Source organism: Chionomys nivalis, chromosome 11 (genome assembly GCF_950005125.1).
Source record: "Chionomys nivalis chromosome 11, mChiNiv1.1, whole genome shotgun sequence".
Lineage (NCBI taxonomy): Eukaryota > Metazoa > Chordata > Mammalia > Rodentia > Cricetidae > Chionomys > Chionomys nivalis.
The window spans coordinates 8,513,458-8,536,726 of NC_080096.1; the positions used below are offsets into that span (position 1 = coordinate 8,513,458).

Below are 23,269 nucleotides of genomic sequence, written 5' to 3' on the forward strand. Positions count from 1 at the left end.
CTCCACTGCCCAGGTTGAGTTTGAACTTGTGATCTTTCTTCTTCACACTTCTGACTGTTGGGATTACAGGCATGTGTCACCACAACAGATTTATTTTTGTGTTTAGATTTAATATATATGTTTAATACATATTAAATCTAAAAACAACACACACACACACACACACACACACACGAGTGTTTTGCCTGCACGTATGTCTGTGTACCACATACATGCCTAGTGCCCAGAGAGACAGGAAGAGGGTACTGGATTCCTTAAAGCTGGAGTTATAGAAGGTTGTGAGCCACTATGTGGGCGCTTCAGATTGAACCTCATCCTCTGGAAGAGCAGCCAGTGTTTTTAGCTACAAAGACATCTCTCAAGATACATCCTCCTTTCATTGAGGCTGGGTCTCACTATGTAGCTCTTGGCTGTCTTGAAACTCACTAAGAAGACCAGGCTGGCTTGGAACTCACAGACCTGGCTACCTCTGCCTCTCAAGTGCTGGGATTAAAAGGGTGTGTGCCACCAGCCTTGGCTCTCCTTTTTACCATTTTAAACGTTGTCTCCAGAAAACTAAAGCTGGCACAGTGACCCACAGCACATTCGGTCAGGGGCTCTGCCATGGCCACCTGACTCTCAGGGATAGAGGCTTTCCAGTCATGAACGGAGAAAGAAACTTCTGTTCCTGCAAAGTGCACAGCTAACCATCCGCCGAAAGCTATCACAGACTTCCTCCGCAAGCACCGAGTGTTTGCAGGACAGACTCCATTAGTCTCTTTCCGTGACTGGGGAGTTTGACCCCTGGAGGTGGAGGCTGAGAAGCCCAAGAACACAGAACGTCCTCTTCCAGCCATGGCTGGACGCTCTGCTGAGCTTTGTCAACCTCCTCACACTGCTGACCTTGCTGTGGTCACCTGCGCTGAAGCTGTCGGGGCATCTGCTAACCCATGTTTCTCAGAGATGAGATTGGAGCTGAGGTGCAGAAGAGGACCTGCTGTTCGTTGAGCACTTACTGCTTATTATTACATAGCGCGACAGACCCATTTACACACTGTTGTTGATGTACATGGCAGCCTGCTGAGGACTGTGTTATGATCACTTGACTGCCCGGCATACAAAATGGATACCTGATGTGTGTGTGTGCGCGTGCGCGTGTGTAAAAACGAACGTATGGAGAACAGTGCTGCGTGGCTTCGGGTATGGCTGAAGCCAGGGACTCTGTCTTTTCCCACCTCTCATTTACATTTGTGTTTTGTCTGTGAACTGGTAAGCAACCAGCAATTATAGGTTTGCACCCTGACCAACCCAAGTGGAGGGATAGTGAGGAGTTGCTGGGAAAGCCGCCGTCTCTGTGTGGCTACTGTCATCTATGACTTTGCTTGTGGTGGCGACAGTTCTGCTCCTGGAGACTCTGGGTTCCTCGTTGTCTGTTCTGAAGCCATTGCTGTCCCCGTTGCAGGCACAGCGGAGAAGGACACTGTCTGTGAGCTGCCTTCCCCAGGACCTGGCCCTGATTGCTCCAACCCAGATGACTGCAAGACATTTACTAGGTGACTCCTGGTCTCCTTTGTGCCCCTCCGGGTGACCTTTGGATGGGCCACTCTGTCTCGGGGCACATAGGTGCATGGGTAGGGTCAGCTCAGGCTGGCAGGACTCCAGGGTGGTCCACTGCCAAGCTCGCCAGTCATTGGAGACTCTGCTGTGTGTGTCCCAGAAGGCCTAGGAAATGCAGCTCTTGCTCTCAGGAGCTCATAGCAGGGCCTATGAGTGCTGAGGCAGGAGCCTTTCTCTATAGACACCAATCCCCAAGCCCAGAGCTTCATGGCTTGTAGAGTGATCAGACCTGTGTCTGACTTCTTCTCCAGCCATGCCATTCCTCAGGCCACACCTACTCTGAAGCCCTCAGCCACCGACAGTCTGAGGAGCTCGCTGCCAGAAGGGAACACCCACCTTGTGCAGGAAGATGCTGCTGAGCTGTCGAAGGTTCCAGAGTCTCCGTCTTCCCAGGCAAGGGAGCCCAGTCCAGACCCAGGTACTGTTTACGTGAAGCTGTGGCAGTTTCACAGGGTGCTGCTGTCTGATGAGGGGCCCTAGGTGCCCAGTGGGGACACAAGAATGTCTCAAGGACACAGCTCCTGAGGCTGAGACTCAAGGGCCGGAGGTCCTGAGAGGCCTATTTCATTCCCAGAATGTCTGAGTGTCCTGCACGCCAGGGTCTGGAACAGGGGCTGGGTGTCCCTGCTCTGTACTCGGGGTGCTAGTGACAGAGCAGGTGGGCTCTGCCTGTGGCCCCTAAGTGTCCTCCTCACCTCTCTGTTTTGTTTTAAAGATTTATTATGTATACAGGGTTCTACCTGCATGCATACCTGCAGGCCAGAAGAGGGCGCCAGATCTCTTTGTACATGGTTGTGAACTGCCATGTAGTTGCTGGGAATTGAACTCAGGACCTCTGGAAGTGCTCTTAACCACTGAACCTTCTCTCTAGCCCCCGGGAAATGTTAATTTTTAAGGTGCCTTTGTTGTTGATTTTATTCTTATTCTGTCTTTTTTTTTCTTTGAGAGAGAGAGAGAGAGAGAGAGAGAGAGAGAGAGAGTTTTCCTCTGTAGCACTAGCTAGCTAGTTCAGAATTCATTATGTAGCCCAGGTGTCCTGGTTAGGGTTTTTTTTTTTTTTTTCGGTCTACTTGATACAAACTAGAGTCGTCATTTTAAAAAAGAGGGAACTTCAACTGAGAAAATGCCCCAACCAGATTGGCCTGTGGGCAAGTAAGCTTGTGGGGCATTTTTATGATTGTAGGTGTGCCCTGCCCACCATTCCTGACTGATTTTTTTGTTGTTGTTGTTTTTGTTTTTCGAGACAGGGTTTCTCTGTGGTTTTGGAGCCTGTCCTGGAACTAGCTCTTGTAGACCAGGCTGGTCTTGAACTCACAGAGATCTGCCTGCCTCTGCCTCCCGACTGCTGGGATTAAAGGCGTGTGCCACCACTGCCCGGCCTGATTTTTTTTTTTTAAGGTCAAAATCTTAACAACAAAACAAAACAAAAAAACCCTGTAACATTACCAGGTCTAATGGTGCACAGCTTTAACCCCAGCACTCAGGAGGCAGAGGCAGGTGGATCTCAGTGAGTTTGAGACCAGTCTGGTCTACACAGTGAGACCCTGTTTCACCCACCTACTCAGCCACTCACGCACCTGCCCAGCAAACAACCAACCAAACACACAGCAATTTTGACTGAATCCACAGCCTCTCATTTCCTGTGGAAACAAAAACAAAACCTCTTCTCCAAAGGAACATATCTTTTGACTCAAATTTTAAAGTCAAAATCAAAGTATTTTCAAAATATATATGTTGGATTAATCCAGCAGCATTTATAATCAAATATCTTTTAGCAGCTTTTGCTCCTTCCTCAGTCAGCAAACAATTTAAAGACAACACAATAACATACAGTGTCCAGATTCTCTGTGTATTTTCCACCTTCATGTGGTTTTATTTTGAACTCTATTTCTTTTATTCTTATTTTTAATTTTTGGCTTTTTGAGACAGGGTTTCTCTGTGTATCTTTGTCCTGGAACTCACTCTGTAGATCAGGCTGTCCTTGAACTCACAGAGCTCTGTCTGCCTCTGCCTCCCAAGTGTTGGGATTAAAGGTGTGCGCCACCACACACCAACAAAACAACCACCAGTAATTTCATGTGGCCAATGCAAAAATCAGTTGATTTTTTTTTTTATGTAGTAACTCAGTGTGTGCTCCATCTCTGTGGCAAGAACATATCTTTATAAAGGAAAGGGGTTCTTTTTAGCTCTCATCGGGGAGATTTTTGCCTCCAGCTGATTGGGCCTGAGACAGCTGATCGCCCCAGAAACTGCTCACCTCACTGCAGCCAGGAAGCACAGAGAAAGGGAGAGGAGGGGCAGGCTCTCTTTCATGGATACACCCCTCAGGACTTCTCTCCCTTTCTCTGGGCTCTGAAACTCCATTCTCTTCGCGCGCGCACACACGTGTGTGTGTGTGTGTGTGTGTGATGTATCTGGAGGTCAGAGGATGATCTGCCGGAGTCAGTTCCACTATTGGGTCTTAGGAATCCACTTAGCAGGAAGTTTCTTTACCTGGCCCTTAGACTTCTTTTAAATAAAAGCAGAAGCTGCCGGGTACCATTCCTATGCAACCAAAGCTCTCCAATTTGATCTTTCAGAACACAATCCCAATGGTCTTTGCCAGCTATAGCCAAGAATTGTGTGTTACAGAGGACTATGACCCACTGCCTCCCACTGCCTCCTACTGCTTCTCATTGCCTCCCACTGCCTCCTAATGTCTCCCACTGTCTCCCACTGCTGCCCACCCTCTCCCACCGCCTCCTAATGCTTCCTACCGCCTCCCACTGCATGTTAGTCAAGTCTTTCCTGGAGATTCAGAGTGTCTGGTACTGGTTCTGATATATCATCATCTCTATAGATAATGCAGAGATGAATATGACCTTGGAGCTGCCACCTTCAGGGACCCTTCCTGACTTTAGCACCTCAGAAAACAGCGAGGAGCCAGCCAGGTGACCCCTAACCCCTCCTGTAGGCGGGATGGAATGGCCCCTGTATGCTCAGGTATTGCTCAGGGTAGTCTGGGCTGTCATCAGGCCTGTAGGTCTTTGGTGGGATTGGGGGGAACACGACTGTGTGTCTCTATGATGACAGGATTGTAAAACCCGGTCTAGAAACTCAATCCCTGCCCCCACAATGCCTGACAAGACTGTGCAGATGCTATGGGTTCCTAGGCCCTCTCTGCCGCTCTAGAGCCAGAATCATCCTTCATTAGACACACATGGCAATTGTGATTGTCACCCCTGTCCTGGGTTTCCTTTGGTACAGTACCGCCTCTACCCTGAGCCTCCTGGTAGACGCCCAGACCAGCAGCAGGCTGCAGCCCACTTCTCCCTTGTCCACAGGAACACCTTTTCTGGATCCAGGTATTGATTGCTCATTGTCCAAAGCCGGGGGGAGGGGTTTCCTTCCAGGACCGTGACCTCCGGTGGAGTGTGGAAAGAGACTGATCTCAGCTTTCTGCCTTCTAGGGCTGCAGCGAGGCTCTGTCCCAGTGCTGAGCATGGCGGTGTGTGTCTGTCTGTCCCAGTGCTGAGCATGGCGGTGTGTGTCTGTCTGTAGCAGTGCTGAGAATGACAGTGTGTGTCTATCCCAGTGCTGAGCACGGCAGTGTCTGTTATCCCAGTGCTGAGAGGTGGAGGTAGAAGAAGTTCAAGGTTGAGCCAGTGAGATGGCTCCCTTGCCGTCTGCCCTGCCCAAGGATATAAGCTCAAGGACCTGAGTTTGATCCCCAGAAATTATGTAGAGGTGGAAGGAGAGAACTGACTCCACACACCTAACACACATGCGCGCACACACACGCACACACATACACAAATAAATTCTTTTAAACAAAACAAAAAAACTCTAGGTATGGAGGCACATGCTTTTAATCCTAGCACTCAGGTAGCAGAGGCAGGAGATCTCTGTAAGTTCAGAGCCAGCCTGGTCTACATAACGAGTTCCAGGTCAGACAGGGTTACCTAGTGAGGCCCTGTCTCAAGAAAAAGAAAATCGTTGTTAAAGGTTACTTCTGCTCTGTAGCCTGTTCAAGGCCATCCTGGCCACAGGAAACCCTCTTAAAAAAGAAGTTATTGAATGAGTTACTGAACGACTGGGAGCTTAATTTCTTTGGCTGTCAGTTTCCTCAGATGTAAAATGGAAAGCAAGTAGGCACCCGGGGTTGCCAGCACATAGCACAGGTGTGGTCTGCAAATAGCCCTAGGCGGTTGCTGTTCATGCAATCGGCAATCGGTTTTAGGACTAACAGTACCAGTTATGGACACAAGATGGCAGTAGTTCTCAAGTTAACAGTTCTCCGAGTTCCTTGCGTCTCAGCTGGCAAAGTGCTTGTCTAGCATGATAGAGGGCCCGGGCGCCATTCCCAGAGTCACATAAACCGGATGTGGTAGGACACACATGTAATCCCAGCTCTGAGGAGGTGGAGGTAGGTAATCCTGAGATCTCGATCATCCTTGGCTACATAGCAAGTTTGAGGCTGTGCTGGATCTTGGCCCAATACCAAACAAAGGCTACTTGAGCAGTCACACCAGAGACCTGTACTCGACTAGCAATGGAATAATTAAGATCACCAGAGTAGGCTGTGTAAGGCTCAGGCGTGGGCTAGGCTGGGTTAGTGGTAGAGCACTTGCCGCAGACGCATTAGGTCCTTTGTGTGTGTGAAGGATGTGGGATACTGAAGTCACCTGGCCTGGCCTGACCTGGGTGGTGACTCTCAAGGTGGCTTTGGACTAGCTTCAGTTACCCAGTTTCTCAAAGCCCTCTGAGCCCTTTGGCTTTGAGAAAACATGACTCATTTATGTGTGATGTGTGTGTTGTGTGCGCATGCCCATGCCATGGTGATGTGTGTGTGTGTGTGTGCATGCCCATGCCATGGTGCATGTGTGGAAGCCAGAGGGCAACTTCTGTGGAGTCCCGTGTCTCCCCGCGTCTCCACCCCCCCTCCCCATCCCACCTTTCCGTGGTAGGTTCCGGATGTTGAGCTCAGGTCAGACTTGCAAGGGCTTTGCCCTCTGAGCCATCCCACCAACCTCTCATTTGTTTTAATGGAGAGACCATGTGCTGAGGCCGCTCTGTGCAGATCTGACCCTGAGCCTGCCTCAGGAGCTGATGGTCTTAGAGAGTTTGCCTAACCAGCTTCTGCCCTCTCTATCCCAACTAGCCATAGCTCTCGGCCTCCTGGAGTTCAATTCCTTTTTTTCCTCATTCTTTTTTTTGTTTATTATTTATTTTATTTTATATTTAATATGGGGTCTCCCTATGTAGCCTTGGCTGGCCTGGAACTAGTTATGTAGAGCAGGCCAACCTCAAACTCAGAGATCCACATCCCTCTGCCTCCCTAGTGCTGGGGTTACAGGCGTGCGCCACCGTACCTGACTCATTCTGATTCCTTGAGGCCTTAGTTTCTCACCCTCGAAATGGTTTGTTTTTCTTACTTTCTGAGTTAGCTGGTCAGCTTCCTGGAACCAGGTGAGAGAGCAACAGAGAAAGGCTGAATCAGATGGTCCATCTTGGGACCTGAACTGCTCACCTCAGTGGGACCCATGTCCCTGGAGAAGGAGGAAGTGGGCTATGCCTGGGGCTGTCCTCTATGGCTGCAGGGAAGGGCCCTGGCTCCCAGCTGTGCACAGAGTACAGGGTGGCACTGTGTTTCAGGGCCCATGCTCCTCTGGCTGGCCATGGTGATGCTGCTCGTTGGCTCTAGCTCCTTCTTCCTATGTCACTGGAAGGCCTGCAGGAGGCGGATCCAACAGAGTAGGTCTTGTGTCTTGGGGTCCTGGGGAGGGTGGCTGCTTTATGCGGGCCTGCCCTGGGTGCCTGCCCTGCCTGTCCCTACCCTGCTGCTCACCCCCTAAGCCCCACTCTTGATATCTTTGCAGAGTTTTGCCTGGACTACCTAACCCAGACCTTCCAGCCAAAGATGGAGCAGGGGGGTGAGTATCTGGTCATGCAAAGGACTGCCTGGGCCAGGATGGACAGGTGCGTGACTGTCGTGGGCTCAGGGGCTGGGCCGACTGACACCAAGACACTGTCCACCAAGGGGTTTTGAGATAGAGAAGTTTCATAAGTACACGCGTGTACCTCCTAAGCATGCCCCAGTCAAGGGGGTTTTTGTATTTTGATGGTTTCAAGCTTGTTTCCATGAGCTGCCAGGCACGGCTTATTGAAACCAGTGTTTGCTTTCTTGACATTTTTCTAGTATTAGAGTTTCCATTGCCGTCAGTTAGTTTTTTTCTCTCCAAACATTCGTGAGAACAGTTTTGTTATAACAAGAAAGACAGAAAAAAAAAAGATGAAAAAAAAGGCAAACAAAACACCCAAAGAAGCTGGGCTTACAGGGAGCTGAGTGAGTTTAGGGTCAATATTGTGTCTGAGCCTGGTTCTGGGCCACTGGCTTCCACTGGGTCCCTTGATGTCTGGGTTTCCAGGGGTGAAATGAGCGGAGGTTTAAATCAGGGTGAACACACATGGTCCAGATGACCATAACCTAGGCAGGGGTGGGCAGCCTGGGCAGCATGGGCCTGAGCAGGATGTGCATGGCCAGCGTAGGGTGTGCATGGCCAGGGTAGGGTGTGCATGGCCAGGGTAGGGTGTGCATGGCCAGGGTAGGGTGTGCATGGCCAGGGTAGGGTGTGAATGGCCAGGGTAGGGTGTGCATGGCCAGGGTAGGGTGGGCATGGCCAGGGTAGGGTGGGCATGGCCAGGGTAGGGTGGGCATGGCCAGGGTAGGGTGGGCATGGCCAGCGTAGGGTGGGCAGCACAGATCTGTCCTGGAGCAGTTGGTTGTGAAGGAGCATTTATTCATTTGTTGTCATGAGCAAATCTTCAGCGCAGGCTTTGTCTGGAGATAGGCTCTCCTAGATTTTCCAACCTTCTAGACAAGTGTGAGTGCTGGACAGCCTGTGGGACAGGCGAATGTGTTCCAGCCTCACTCACTCCTCCTCTGCAGGGAGACCATTGTTCTCCTGGTGGAGGAATAAGAGGAATAAGAGCAGGAACCTATGGTCAATACAGGTGCAATCAGGTGCCCGTCACTCATCACCTGAATTGGTCCGACATTATGGCAAAGTGTCCTTGGTACCTTTGCAAAGGACAGACACCATCTCATTTTACTCCTGGGGTGGCCTTTTCAGCACCCACCACCACTGCCTTCATTTCTCAGATGAGCTGCGTGAAGCCCAGGTCAGCTGGCAAAGGCCACATGGGAGCGGACAGCAGGGTGGAGATTTGTTGTTGTTGCTGGGGTCTCCATGAGCAGGGTGCCTCTCCCTGGGGTCTCCATATCACAGCTGAGGAGGGGCTGTGACAGAGCCAGAACAGGCAGTCAGGTTACCATTCTTTCCTATTTTTGATTAATTAATCTTGAGACAGGGTCTCTTGTAGCTCAGGCTGACCTCAAACTTGCTATGCTGCTGAAGATGACCTTAAATTTCTAACCTTCTTGCCTTTGAAGTGCTGAGATTACATGAATTGTGCTGGCATGCCCAGTTTATGCATAGCTGGAGATAGAACCTATGGTCTCATACATGCTAGGCAAGCACTCTTCAATGGAGTTACATCCCCACCCTTCAGTCCTTCCCCTCAGTCCTCATTTTAATATACACCTGAATACTTGAATGCCTTGACTGTTTTTTGATGTGTATGTGGGGGCGTGTGTGTGTGTGTGTGTATGTGTGTGTGTGTATATGTATGTGTGTGTGTATGCGAGTTTGAGTGCAGTTGACTGCAGGGGGTTACGGGTGGTTGTGAGCCACTTGACATGGGTGCTAGGAATTGAGCTAGAGTCCTCTAGAAGAACAATATGTTATGTGCTCTTTTTTGTTGTCTTTTTTTCTGAGGCAGGGTTTCTCTTTGTAGCCCTGGCTATGCTGGAATTGCACCTTATAGACCAGGTTAGTCTTGAACTCACAGAAACTCACCTGCCTCTGACTTCTGAGCTGGGACTAAAGGCATGTGCTAGCATGCCTGGCTAAGCAGTAGTGCTCTTAACCATGGAGCCATCTCTCCAGCCCCTACCTTGCTGTTATCATGGAAAGATAGAAGCAGAAAACGATTCTTTTGCTCTGATAGAATTTCAGATTTCCAGAAGTTGTAAACACAGTACAGAAAACTTACCTTTTCCAAAACAGTTTTGAGAGTTTCTTACCAGGCTTGATTTCTTATCACTCTCGAATACCTCCCTGTGTATTTCCTAATAACCAGGGTGCTGCAGTACCATCAGAATCAGAGTTCAGCCTGCTCTGTCACCACCAATCAGTGCTCAGGCCAGACTCTGTTTGTTTGCTTGTTTCTTCTTCTTCCCCTTCCTCTTTCTCCTCTTTCTCTTCCTCCTCTACCTCCTCTTCCTTCTTCTTTTCGGGTTTTTGAGATAGTGTCTCTCTGTGTAGTTATGGAACTTGTTCTATAGATCAGGCTGACCTCGAACTCACAGAGATCTGTTAACAGAAGTTTCTGGTCCTGCAACTCTTCAGTCCCAAAGAAATACACAGAGGCTTATATTGATTATAAACTGTTTGGCCCATTAGTTCAGGCTTATTATTAACTAGCTCTTTTTTTTTGTTTTTTTGTTTTTGTTTGTTTTTTTGAGACAGGGTTTCTCTGTGGTTTTGGAGCCTGTCCTGGAACTAGCTCTTGTAGACCAGGCTGGTCTCGAACTCACAGAGATCCGCCTGCCTCTGCCTCCCGAGTGCTGGGATTAAAGGCGTGTGCCACCACTGCCCGGCTTATTAACTAGCTCTTACAACTTAAATTAACCCATAATTATTGTCTATGTTTAGCCATGTGGCTTGGTACCTTTTCTCATCTTGCTTCCTCTGCATCTGCATCTCTGCCTGTCCTTTTCCCAGAATTCTCTTAGTCTGGTTGTCCTACCTATACCTCCTGCCTGGCTACTGGCCAATCAGTGTTTTATTAAACTAATATGAGTGACAAATCTTTACAGTGTACAAGAGCATTATCCCACAGCAGAGCCCTGCCTGCGTCTGCCTCCCCAGTGCTGGGATTAAAGATGTGTGCCATTACACATTACCAGACTGGGTTTCTCAATGTGTCCTAATAATGTCTGTGGCTTGGATCCCATGCTGCCATTGGTAAGCAGGTCTGTAGGGTCCCCTCTCATCTGGGTCAGTTCCCAGGCTCTTTCTTTGGTATCATGGCCTTGACACCAGGTAGAGTCGTGAGCTGATTTGGCCTGTAGTCCTGACCTAGGTTCAGTCTAATATTTCTCTGAAAATGGACTTGGGCATCAGCCTTCCGCACTGGGCTCTTTGGAGAACTTCCTGCCAGGCATCTGTTGCCTTCATGGTGCTTGGAGAACTCTCGCAAGCCCGTCAGCCAGACCGCACTTTGATAATGACTTGGTAATGACTGTTAAAGGAGAGTTTTGAGACTGTGCCAATGACCCCTGCTGCTTTTTATCGTGCTTTTGTTTGTTAGTGTATTTGTATTTGTGTAGAATCACGGGTTTCTTTCATTATTTTAATGTTGCCATCATTGTAGCAGATTCTTGATCACTATCCCAGAGCTGGGAAGCAGGAATCCCTCAGGACGTGTCCTTGTCCTCTTGAGTTGGCATTACCTTGTTTGTTTGTTTTTGATTTTTTGAGATAGGCTCTCACATGGCCCAGCTGTCCTCAGTCATGGTATGTAATTGAGACTAGCTTTGAATTTGAATTATCTTTTTTTATGTTTATATTTATATTATTTATATTTGAGACCAGTTCTCACTATGTAGCCATGGCTGGCATGAATACAGGGATCTACCTGGTTCTGCCTCCCAGGTTACTGGGGCTCCAGGTGTGTACCACCACGCTGTTTTGAGTTGCAGGGGATTGTCCTCTTCTCTGAAGGCTTTTCAGGTGACCTCTCCTCCTAGGCCTGCTGGGTTCCCAGTAGCTAACTTCTACCTTGGGTTCCCAGTAGCTAACTTCTACCTTGGGACTGTCCTGCCTTCCACAGCTGTGTCAGGTCAGGACTGGCAAGGAGAGCTCAGGGAAGGGCCCGACAAAGCTTTGAATCCTGCTTCTGCACTCGGCACTTACGACTCTAGCCTCCGGAGCAGCTCAGGAGATACCATCGGCCGGGCCACCGCTGTACATAATGTCCTGGACTTGCATCCTAGGGCGCCGGATGGATTTACGAGAATATTGTGATTGTTCCAAAAAACCAGGAAACCAACAAATGAGGACAAGCAGGCTAAAGCAAGGGCTTGAGGGGAAGAGTGCTTGGGCAATCTGAACTCTGCCCTTGGCAGGATCTGCTTTGGATCTTTCTCAGAGTACTCATGGGTTGAAAAGGGCTGTTGATAGATGCTGGGGCCTCCTAGATTCTGCCTCTTAAGCTTTTTTTTTTTTTAAATTTATTTATTTACTTTTTGTCTTTTCAAGACAGCGTTTGTCTGTGTAGCCCTGACTGTCCTGGAACTGCTCTTTAGACCAGACTGGCCTTGAACTCAAAAATCTGCCCGCCTGTGCCTCCTGAGTGCTAGGATCAAAGGCGTAGATTCTCTGCCTTAGATTCTGTTTTTTTTTTTTTCCCCTTGATGTTAGTGCATGCTTGTTTCTGAGAGTTAGAATCTCTATTTTTCTTTCCCCTGTTATAGAGTGTCTAAGCTGTGTTAGCCTCCAGGGCTTCACAGGTGTCCTCACCACCCTTCCTCGACACAGGGCTTCTCTGTGTAGCCTCATCTGGTGCTCACTCTGTAGACCAGGCTGACCTTGAACTCACAGAGATCCACCTGCCTCTGCCTCTGCCTCCTGAGTGCTGGGATTAGAGGCATGTGCCCGGCTCAAGACTTCACTTTTTAGAAGAGTTTTAGGATAAAAGAACTCTGTTCCTTCTGCCCCTGAGTTCTCCCTGAAGTCCTATTGCAGCTTCGGGAGGCAGGATAGATGTTTACTGGGAACCCAGCAGGCTTAGTCAATGGGTTTCTTAGGTAGAGAGATGGCCTGGAAGGCTCCAGAAAAGAGGAGGGCAACTCAAAATATCGTGGTGATACATACTTGGAGCCTCAGCACTTGAGAGACATAGGCAGGTGGTATATGCCTTTAATCCCCGCAGAGGCAGGTGGATCTCTGTGTGTTCATTCCAGCCAGGGGCTACATAGTGAGACCCTGTTTCAAAGCCAGATGTATTGGTACATTCTTGCAGTATCAGCACTTGCAAGGTGAGACAGCAGGGCCAGAAGTTCAAAATCATCCTCGGTTAGTTTCCAGCTGGAGACTACCTTGTCTTACTCCACCCCGTCCAAACAGAAAATAATGGAGTTCCAGTGTGCCCGTGCCCAGCTGATTTCATTATTGACCTCTTATATCGGGGTGGTACATTTACCATAGTTAAATAAGTAAACAGTATAGTTTTAATTTTTGTAAATGCATATGAGCAATTGCTTGCACATATATAACTACATGGTGCCCAGTAAGGTCAGAAGGGGGCCCTGGATCCCTTGAAATCAGAGTTAAAAAGGTTGTGAGCATCATGTGGGTTCTGAGAACCGAATCCCAATCCTCCGGAAAAGCAGCCAGTGCTCTTAACCTGCCAGCCACGTCCCCAGCCCCAACTATTGTGATTAAAAAACAAAAGCCGCCCTTTATTCTGTCTTTACTTGTTTTTCTTTAAGGTGCCAGGGACCCTTCTTACACTCAGTCAGACATCTCCTTAGCCCCCCACTCTCTCTCACCCCCACTGCCTGGCCTGTAGCAGCTTCTCAGACTTCCTTTTGACCTAAGTGGCCTTTGACAACACTGGTCACATGTTTGCAGGATTCCCCCTGCTGGGACTTGTCTAAAATTTATTTCGTACAGTGAGACCGGGGTTCTGGATTTGGAGGGGAAAACCTCAGAGCTCAGAGCAACCCACCACCCTGCCCCCCGTCTCCAGATGACTTATCACAGAAATTCTACTGTGTGTGTGATGTGTATGTATGGTGCGTATGTGGTGTGTGTGTGTGGTGTGTATGTGTGGTGTGTGTGCACATGCTTGCTCCTGGAAGAGTTCTGCCTTCACACTTGACAGACAAATGTTCTACCACTAATCCTCCCCCTCCCCAACACCACCCAGCCCTACCTGCTATTCTGAGCTCTCTATCCTATCTTCCTAAACTCTTCTGAAGTTGGCCAGGGTTGTCCCATTTCCCAGATAAAAAGGCTGAGTCTTAGAGCTGTGAAGTAGAGCTGGTTGCCCTCCACGGAGGTGGTGTTGGGTTAGCAGGCTCAGTCACACAAGTGTTGGACACTTGGTATCTTTTCAGCTTTGAAGTAATTATAAACACTCCTGCTTTTATCTCCACTAGTGTGACTTCCTGAAGGTGTGGTCCCTACTGTGGGGGTGCGGGGAGCCTGGTTCAAAGGCACCAAGGGTGCTAGCCAGGAGGCCCTGTGAAGAGAGGGAGCCTGCTTACAGCCTCTCAGCCTTTATGTCACCTGCTTCTCTCCCAAGTCAGGGCTTAGCATCCTTTGTTTATCTTCTTGCTACTTTGGCAGACGCTTTTTTCTTCTCCAGGTTCCCACAATGACTTGACACCATATGCCAGCTGGCAGATTGCAAAACTCAGGATTGCTTCCAGAGGACAAAGATTTAGTTTCACTGATGTCACTTTTAAAATAGCCAGTTAAATCCTGTCCCATAAAATGAGAATCAGACAAAATGAACACACCATGGGCTGGAGAGACGACTCAATGAATCAGAGCTGGCTACTCTTCCAGAGGACTGGGATTCAATTCCTCGCACCCACAGGGGGACTCACAACTGTCTGTAATTCTAGGTCCAGGGTATCTAACACCCTCTCCTGGTCTCCCTGGGTACCAGGCATGCGTGTTGTCCACAAACACACATGCAGGCAAAACACTCACAGAATAATAACAAAATCTTAGAAAAAACAAGCCCATCCAACAGAACTTATGTCTCAAGCCAGGGAGTACCTGAAGCATTATCAGTGGCTTAGACTTGGTGGTTAGTGGTCACCTAAAGAGAACAAGCCACGACTTCCTGAAGTGACCACTCTCCCAGGGACAGTGGTTACCAGATTACATAAGCAAGCACCTTTGCTAACCTGAGACTTGGTCATGTCACTTCATGAGGTGGTTGTTCTGAGCATCACTCTGGCCCATTTCCCTGCCAGACCGCTAAGAGCTTATCCCAAGCTTCAGCAGCTGCGTGACATTTCTGTTATCAGTTAATCTGCTGTGCACAGGTCAACTGGAATTCAGGGTCAAGCTGCTAAACCAGAAAGCATGTTCTAGAAGCATCTCCTCTGGCACGCTGGCTTTCCTGCCATGGTTGGCTTGTCAGCGTGAACCTGGTTGGCATCACAGGGTCCCTAGGTGGCCTCCTGGGAATCAGGAAAGGTTCTGTCCCCCTGTGGTATGGTCCTGGTGGACCTGGGGTAGCTTGCATTAGGTTGGGCTTGGTAATGGGGCCACTTCCTTCTTTCTCAGGCAGCTGGCGAGCTATGGTTAAATGTCACCATGTTCTTGGGTAGTTGGTCCTTATTTAAGACAAAAGGATACTGGGGTGAATGGCAGGGGCTGAGATGATCAGAGAAAGGTTGGGCCCTGAGAATCGTGGCTCAGGCATCTCCAGAGTCCTCAGAAGCTGCCTCAAGGCTACACAAAGAGAAGAGAGGCAGACAGAGCAGGAGTGTCCTTGAGGGCCCAGCCTGGCCTTTTTTGGCTTGTGGAAGGGAGGCCCCAGCTCATTCCCTCTTCAGAGACTGGCTTCAGGCATGCCAGGGGTACATCCTGAAATTTTCTGCTGCCATCCTGGGGGCATGAGCCCTGGGGTGAGCAAGGCTCAGCCCCACTGAGATCCTAGGGTACTGTCTGTCAACAGATGGGGAGTGCTGGAGGGGTGTCAAACTCTTTTTGTTGACACTCCTTTTGGTGACATCACTACTTCTTTTTTCTTTCAGATTCCAAACCTTTCGAAAAACCAACTGTAAGTGCCATTCCAACACCCCCCCCATTCCCCCACCCCCACTCCCCCCACCCCTGGCTACTGTCTTTTTGTTTGACTTCTTTCTTCACAGATCTGTGGTTTCAGGGCTGCTGGGCCTTAGGAAGACAGGAGACCTTTCTCCTTCTTTGACACCCTGAGTTCCAGACTGTGGAAGCTAGGAGCCCAGAGGCTTAGCCTGGGGCCCCATGGTAGGACTTGGCCTGGGACAGAGAGCCCCACTCCACAGCAACCTCTAGCACCTGGCTCGGCCCCAGGGAATTTCCACCAGGACTGCAAACAGCAGTTTGGTTTGGACCACTTTGAGGTCCTAAGTCTGGGTTGGAGGGAGGCTGTGATTATTTAATCTCTTTACTCTGGAAGGCTTGCCCTCCCAGCTGGCTGACAGACACCAGCCACAGACGCTTGCAAAGTTATCTGTATTGACCGGTTGCTATCTGCTAGTTACTCATACTCCCTCCCCTGCCCTCTCTCCAGGCTTTGGCTGAGTAGCCCACAATGACCTCAAAATCCAGGTGTGCACCACCACATCTGGCTTGCTAGGCACCTTCCTTTGTGCTTTCTAGAAGTCACCTCAGAGAGCCCCTCCCCTCAGGCGCTGGTACGCTTGTCACATTTAGTAAAAGAGGGAATGGGAGTCAGACAAGTTAGGGTGACCCAGCTGATGGCTGTCTTAGAACCCCAGCTTGTACTGTGGGACTTCGAAGCTGGTGCTGGGCCCTGGTCCCCAACTGCATCCTTTGGGGGCACCTGCATCACCTCTTACAGGGTGCTCCACGTGGGCCAGGTGCAGGGCTTCGCAGAGACCCCGTTAAGGTTGTTCTGGAGACCTGTCCTTTGTCAGGCTTCCCAGGGGACATGTGATGGCGGGGGTTGGAGCTGGGTGGGTGCAGGGTTGATGAGACCTTCCTGTGGCCATGTGTTAGGTGCTTAGGCTACACACAGTTTACACTTTTTTCCCATTGAGCAAGTTGCTTCTCTCCCTCTCTCTCTCTCTCTCTCTCTCTCTCTCTCTCTCTCTCTCTCTCTCTCTCTCATAACAGCTACTCCCCCCACACAGTTTACGCTTTTTATTTGTAAATTTTATTTTATGTGTATGGATGTTTTGCCTGCACGTATGTCTGCGGACCACGTACATTCCTGGTACCTGTGGAAGTCAGAAAAGGGCATCGGCTCCCCTGAAACTGGAGTTACAGATGGTTGTGAGTCACTGTGTGGGTGCTGAGAACCGAACCATGGTCCTCTGTAAGAGCAGCAGTGCTGTTAACCACCGAGCTCACCCCCCCCCCACAGTTCCTATTTATTTATATTTTTTTAGACAAGGTCTTATGTAGCCCAGGCTGGCCTTGAACTTCTGATCCTCCTGCTTCTACCGCCTAAGTGTGAGGATTACAGGCATGTGCCATGCCTGGCTAAAATTAGTGGGGTTTTTTGTTTGTTTGTTTGTTTGTTCATTTTGGTTTTGGTTTTCCTCTTCTGGGAATCAAATCCGAGTGCTAGGCAAAGTGCTACAGTTTTGAGCTTTCTCACCAGCCCTGGCCTTCAAGTCATTGTAAGAGAATAACCAAGATGACATAGATCTGTCCTCTGAACCCCAGTGAACCCCTCAACTTGGGTTCCTTTGAAGTCTGAAGGTGAATGTTGCGCAGCAGGTATCTCATTTCCCTTCGCACTAAACTCATGAACTTGAGAAACCAAACCAACACAGTTCTGAGTGAGGATGTGGCTTTTTTTTTAAAAAAAAAAAAAAAAAAAACTGTATTAGGATACAGTTAAAGACTTCTTTCCCAAGAGGTTGGGAGTGAAGAGGCCCCAGAAGGTGGTGAGCCTAAAGTAGACTTCCTGGCTAGAAACTTACTAACTGTATGTATGACCCTGGGTGAGTTCCTACACTCCTCCAAGCCTCAGTTTCTCCATTCGTAAGAGAGGCAGGTGCTCATATGACAACCGTGCAGGGTGACACATTGTTCTTAGAACAGCACACGTAGTAAGTAGTAAGCAGAGCGTGTGTGAGTCACTGACTGCCGCTCTGTCTAGTGAGTGAAGGATGCGGCATGGTAGGTGGAATGCTTGCCTATGAAGCATAAAACCTTGAGCTGGAGGCCTAGCCTGTGGTAAACTGGGCGTGGTAGCACCCTACCCCCCTAATATCAGTGTTAGGGAGGTGAATGCTGGAGGACCAAAAGTTCAAGGTCATCCTTAGCAGCTTATCAAGTTTGAGGCACGCCTGGACTAGAGAAGACTGTCACAACGAAAGACCAAACAGTAGCTGGGTGCACACCTTTAATCCCAGTGCTTGAGAAGCCTCGGAGGCAGATGGATCGCTGTGAGTTCATAGGCCAGCCTGGTTTATGTATTAAGTTCTAGGCCGGCCATGACTATTTGGTGAGACACTATCTTGATTAAAAATCAAAACCTTGAGAAAAAGGTGGACATTCTTGGGAAGGCCACACACAGGTACCTCATGCTGTCACGTGACTTGTGGCGTCTTTAAAGCTCCCTGGCAGTTTGGTGGAGTGGGGGCAGCTCTGCCTCAGCTCTTACTCCTGTTCACAGCAGCCGAAGAGAAGCGGGTCAGTGACAGATGCCAGCACAGGACACAAGTTGAGCCCCGTGAACCCTCCAACCGTGGAGACATGTACCAATGTTGGGGCAGCCTTCCTGGAGAGCCTGCCACTGTTGGATGACAGCACAGCTGGGAATCCTTTGACCCCCAGGGAACCTTCAGAAACCCGGGTATCCACGGAACACACGAATAATAGGATTGGTGAGTCCTCCTATTAGAAGGTCCTGGTTGAAATCAGTGGGCAGAAAGAGATGGATGCTGAGCTCTGGATGGGGTTAGGGGAGGGGTACATCCCTTACCACCACTCACTCTGTCCCAGGTCAAGCTTCTGTCCAGGGAGAATGACACAAGTGTCACTTCATGGGGACATTCACTAAGTGGGCGTGGGCTGATGAGTGCCGTGATGGTCGTTATTTTTTTTTAAGCTATAAACTGATTAGCCCATTATCTCAGGCTTCTTATTGGCTTTTATAACTTACATTAACCCATTATTTCTATCTATGTTAGCCACATGGCTCAGTACTTTTTCAGTGGGGTAGGTCACATCCTGCTTCTTCGGTGTCTGGACAGGACTGAAGAAAGAGCTTCCTTCTTTCCAGAATACTCCTGTTCTCATTGCTCCGCCTCTACTTCCTGTCTGGTTGTCCCACCTATACTTCCTGCCTGGGTACTGGCCAATCAGTGATTATTTAAAACATAATTGACAGAATACAGAATTGTCCATGATGGTCATTATTAAAGAGAAAGAGAATCCTTCCCTACTGGCCTAATACAGAGCCTGAAGGACGGAAGGCAGGCAGGCTGGTGACCTCAAACACTTATCTGGCAATATCTCTTTGTGTCTGTCACACACTTCTGGGAAGGACTTTATCCCTCTTTCATGGCTGGGGAAACTGAGGCTGGGGTAGGGGGATGTGGAGCAAGTTTTCTTATTGAACTGCTGGGACTCAAACCCACATTTGATGGGCCCTGAAGCACTGGGTTGTCCATAACACCAGTGGAGGCCAGCCCTGATCCCCCAGTATCTCCCATCTCTGCTGCCCTCCAGCCAGAACAAACATTCGTTGTGGCTCCTATGGGCCCTGCCTACCATCCCCAAACTTATACATCAGTGGTTCTCAACCTGTGGTCTCGACCCCTTTAGCAAACCTCTGTCTCCAAAAATATTTGCATTATGGCTCCTAACAGTAGCAAAATTACAGTTATAAAGTAGCAATGAGAATAATTTTATGGTTGGGGTCACTGCAGCATGAGGTTGAATTAAAGGGTTTCAGCATTGGGAGGTCGAGGTGTTTCTTCACCTCCAGCAGGCAGCTCCCCTCTTTGGAGCCTGGTCACCTCCTCGTGTCCTCGTGGCCGCCTTCTCACAGTCTACTCTGAGCAGGGCAGTGCTCTTTGCTGAGCTCCTACACCCAGTGTCCCGGCCCCCAGCTCTCCAGGGCAGCTGCTCCCTGGGCCCTGTCTCCCTCTCTGGAGGGTTGCTGGCCCTGCCATGGTGCCGGAAGGACCTCCATGGGTGAGGGTTCTTCACATTTCCATGGTGGTCTGTGGAGGTGAGAGCTTGAAAGCTGTCATTGTCTCAGAGAAATGTGTGTAGTCACAGCTTTCTGTAAGTTCTGGTAAGTTCTATTGGCGAAGAATGTGTTTGGGAAAGCACTGCCAAAGGCTCCTTCGGTTTCCCAAAAAGTCCTTCTGGCGTTTGAGTGCAGGATGACCAAAGGGCTTGGAACTTGGAGACAGGGCCAGAGGCTGTGCAGGGAGGGAGGTAGTAAGGGCTGGGCATGGGGGTGGGGCTACTGAGGGAAGGCCTCAGAGATCATTGGAGACACCAGGACTCCAGTGACCCCTTTGTCCACTTTGTGACACACCAGAAGAGCAGCCTCCCCATTCAGTTCTCAACAAGGACAAGTGGGCCTAAACCTTCTTCTCTGGCTGTGCCCCCTCTGCCTCTCCTTTCCATCACCTTCACCTGACTAGGACAATTCCCCTAAGCAGCTGGGGGTGGGGAGCCTGTGATGCATGTAGAGGTCAGAGGACAACTTGTATGTGTCAATTTTCTCCTTCTACCATGTGGGTCCCAGGGATCGGACTCAGGTCTTTGGGTTTGGCAGAAAATACTTCCATCTGTTGAGCCATCTTGAAATACCTTCATCTCTCATCTACATAATTTTCTCTGTCTATTCTCTCTCTCCTCTCTCTCTCTTCTCTCTCTCTCTCTCTCTGTCTCTGTCTCTCTCTGTCTCTCTCTCTCTGTCTCTCTGTCTCTGTCTCTCTCTCATGTGTTTGCCACTGCATGAATGTGGAGGTCAGAGAACAGCTTTTGGGAGTCAGTTCTCTACTTCAACCATGTGAGTCCTGGGGATTGAGCTCAGGCCCCATATCCTCCGCCCCTTAGCTCCCCGGCCCCTCATCTCTCCTTTGTCGGCTCCTCTGGCATATTCTGAGGTGAACCCAGCACCTGACCTATGGTCCCATCTGTCGTTTTTAGTACCAGGGATTGAACTTGGTGCCTTCTACATGCTTGGGGAGTGTCCTACTACTGAGCTACAGACCATCCATGTTTCTTTTAAATTTTTATTTTTAAAATTGAAAATTGTGTGTGTGGTGTATTTGAGTGTGCATGCGTTCGTGTGTACGTGCATGTGTGTGTGTGTGAGTGCATGTGAGTGTACATGTGTGTGCATGTGCATGCGTGTGAGTGCATGTGTGTGTATGCATGTGCATGAGTGCATGTGTGAGTATGCATGTGTGTGTATGTGCAGAAGCCAGGGGTTGACATTGGTTGTCCTGATTGCTCTCTACCTTATGTCTTGCAGCAGAGTCTCTCACTTGAACCCAGAGCTCACTGATGCAATTAGCCTAGCTAGCCAGCTTGCTTAGGGATCCCCTGTCTCTGCTTCCCACATGTCGTTACAGGCTGCTGCCACACCCACCCAAGCATCACATGGCTGCTGGGGTTCTGAACTGTGGTCTTCATCCTTGTAGAACCAGCACTCACTTTGCCTGCTAGACAACCTCCCTGGCTTTTGTCTGCTTTCTGGATAACCTTGAACTTCTGATTCTCAGGCCTCCTTGTCCGGTTGCGGCTGTTACAGACTTGCAATGCGCACATACTCCCCCCTCTGCAGCATCCTTTTTACTTTTTTCTTTGGGACCGAATTTTACTGAGTTGTCCAGGCTGGCCTTGAACCCACTCACTTTGTAGCCCAAACTAGCCTTGAACTTGCTGTCTTCCTGCCTCAGTTTCTCCAGATTTATTTCTGAGCTGCCAGGCCCTGCCTGGCTCCCATCTTCTGCCAGCCCCTCAGATGAGGGTTCCAACAAGCCTTGATGGAGGATGTGGGGTGCGGGCTGAGGAACCCGTGGGACACACAGTTTGTTTCTTTCTCTTGCCCTTCCCTCTGCTTGTTGTTATTTCCTATACTTCTCTCTTCCCTGGGTGTGTGGGAAACCAAAATAGAAGAGCTGGCGTTGGTGCAATGCTCTCAGGCATGTTAGGGCATCTGGGAGGCTTCTGGGCTTCCTGAATCTGAGGGTGTAACCCGGAGGCAGGGGTCCATGTGCCCCCTGCCTCCACCCACCCCCACTCTCAAGTTCCTTTTTGAGCTTCCCCATTCTCTCTGTAGAGTCCATTGCAGAATGGGGCAGCAGGAGGAGAGGATGCAGCCCCTGGCTGAAGCCATAGTTGCCATGCCCAATGAGTAGAGTCAGCTGCCCCTGTGAATCCAGGCTTCTGCTTCCCAGTGCAAGGGACTTTGTTTTCCCAAGGTTGCCTGACTCCCTCCACAAAAGGCCATTCCAGCAACCCCCCTGGATCAGCCTGTGCTAAGGACGGTCGCATGTCCTAGTTTTGGGGACTAGGTTACCCATCCACCCTGCTGGCTGTCAGTGAGACTCAGGAGGCGGCCGACCGAAGCGCAGAGTCCCCAGCTGCTGTTGGGTATCAGGACCCAGGCTTCCGAAGAGTATGGTTAACCAGCCAGCCAAGTTTGCCCAGACTGACAAGGCTTCCTGGGACATGGGACTATCAGTCCCAGGCAAACCAGGTCACGTTGGGCACCCGGGGTGAAAATGAGGGTAGCCAGGCGGCTCTGGATGTTTCTCTGGAGGTGTCCCCGAATCTTACCTTAGGGAGGCCTCAGGTAGTAGATTAGATTAACAGTGGTGATAGTGAGGGGCTGTTCATGGGAATGCTGGGCCCCAGAGCTGGCTCTTCAGAAGAGCCAGGGACATCTGCGGCTCTGTCGTGTCCCCTAGTGCTCCTGTTATCCTGGCCTCTTTTACGGCTTATCTCCTGGACTGACTGCATTCTGTCTTTCTCTGATCACCTGATGACATGCCTGGGAAATCATGGGTGGCCCCACAAAGTTTTCTCCATGCCGGAGAGACGGTGTTACCTGTCTGAAGTCGCTCAGCAGGCAAGGTGGAAATGGGTTGAGGCCGTGGTCTCGCCGCCCTTCACACCTCCCCTTGCTTTGCAGAGAAGATCTACATCATGAAGGCTGACACAGTGATTGTGGGCTCTGTAAAGACCGAAGTCCCTGAGGGCCGGGGTCTGGCGGGATCTCCGGAGCCGGAGCTTGAAGCGGCATTGGAAGTGGACCATGCTCCTCACTACCCAGAGCAGGAGACAGAACCACCCCTGGGCAGCTGCACTGAGGTCATGTTCTCAGTGGAGGAAGGAGGAAAAGAGTTCCATGGGCCCACGACGGTCTCTGAGAAGTGACACCCAGTGCTAGCTGGGGCTAGAGAGCAGCTGAGTCTACCCTCGAGATCAGGTTAGCTCCAAGCTGGGAAGCTATTGTGGCTTGAACTAAAGCCCCAACTTTCAGTAGCAGCCCAGAGTGAAGCCTTCAGCTGCTGCCCAGAGCACCGACTCCTGTGCCCCCACAGTGGGCACTCGCTGTCAGGCTAGTGTCCGCTCAGAGAGAAGCCACAGGCTGGATCCAAGCCTCCTTACCTACACCCTTGTGCCTTGCCGTCTCTCCCTGGGTCTCAAGTGATGGCTTTACTGGCATGCTACCAGCCTCTGGTTCCTGTACACATGGCTCCTTGTGGGCAAAGCACCGGCACCTATTGCTCCTACTCCTGAGGCAAAGGGAAGTTAAAGGGTGAACACTCGTCACCACTGGCACCGTGACAACCTGCACCCACCATCACACAGGACTCTGCTCCACA

At 50.0% G+C, this 23,269-nt stretch overlaps 1 protein-coding gene across 1 annotated transcript in view; it reads left to right on the top strand.

Annotated features, from left to right (window-relative positions):
* The window catches only part of Tnfrsf8 (TNF receptor superfamily member 8), a 46,760-nt gene extending 23,909 nt beyond the window's left edge, over window positions 1-22,851 (top strand). The window contains exons 5-13 of the mRNA XM_057785416.1: window positions 1,442-1,532; window positions 1,848-2,014; window positions 4,436-4,526; window positions 4,843-4,940; window positions 7,231-7,329; window positions 7,455-7,508; window positions 15,482-15,507; window positions 18,082-18,292; window positions 22,573-22,851. Of these exons, the coding sequence (XP_057641399.1) occupies window positions 1,442-1,532; window positions 1,848-2,014; window positions 4,436-4,526; window positions 4,843-4,940; window positions 7,231-7,329; window positions 7,455-7,508; window positions 15,482-15,507; window positions 18,082-18,292; window positions 22,573-22,817 (1,082 nt within the window). The 3' untranslated portion in view covers window positions 22,818-22,851. The remainder of the gene's footprint in view (window positions 1-1,441; window positions 1,533-1,847; window positions 2,015-4,435; window positions 4,527-4,842; window positions 4,941-7,230; window positions 7,330-7,454; window positions 7,509-15,481; window positions 15,508-18,081; window positions 18,293-22,572) is intronic.
* Window positions 22,852-23,269: the final 418 nt, after the last annotated feature.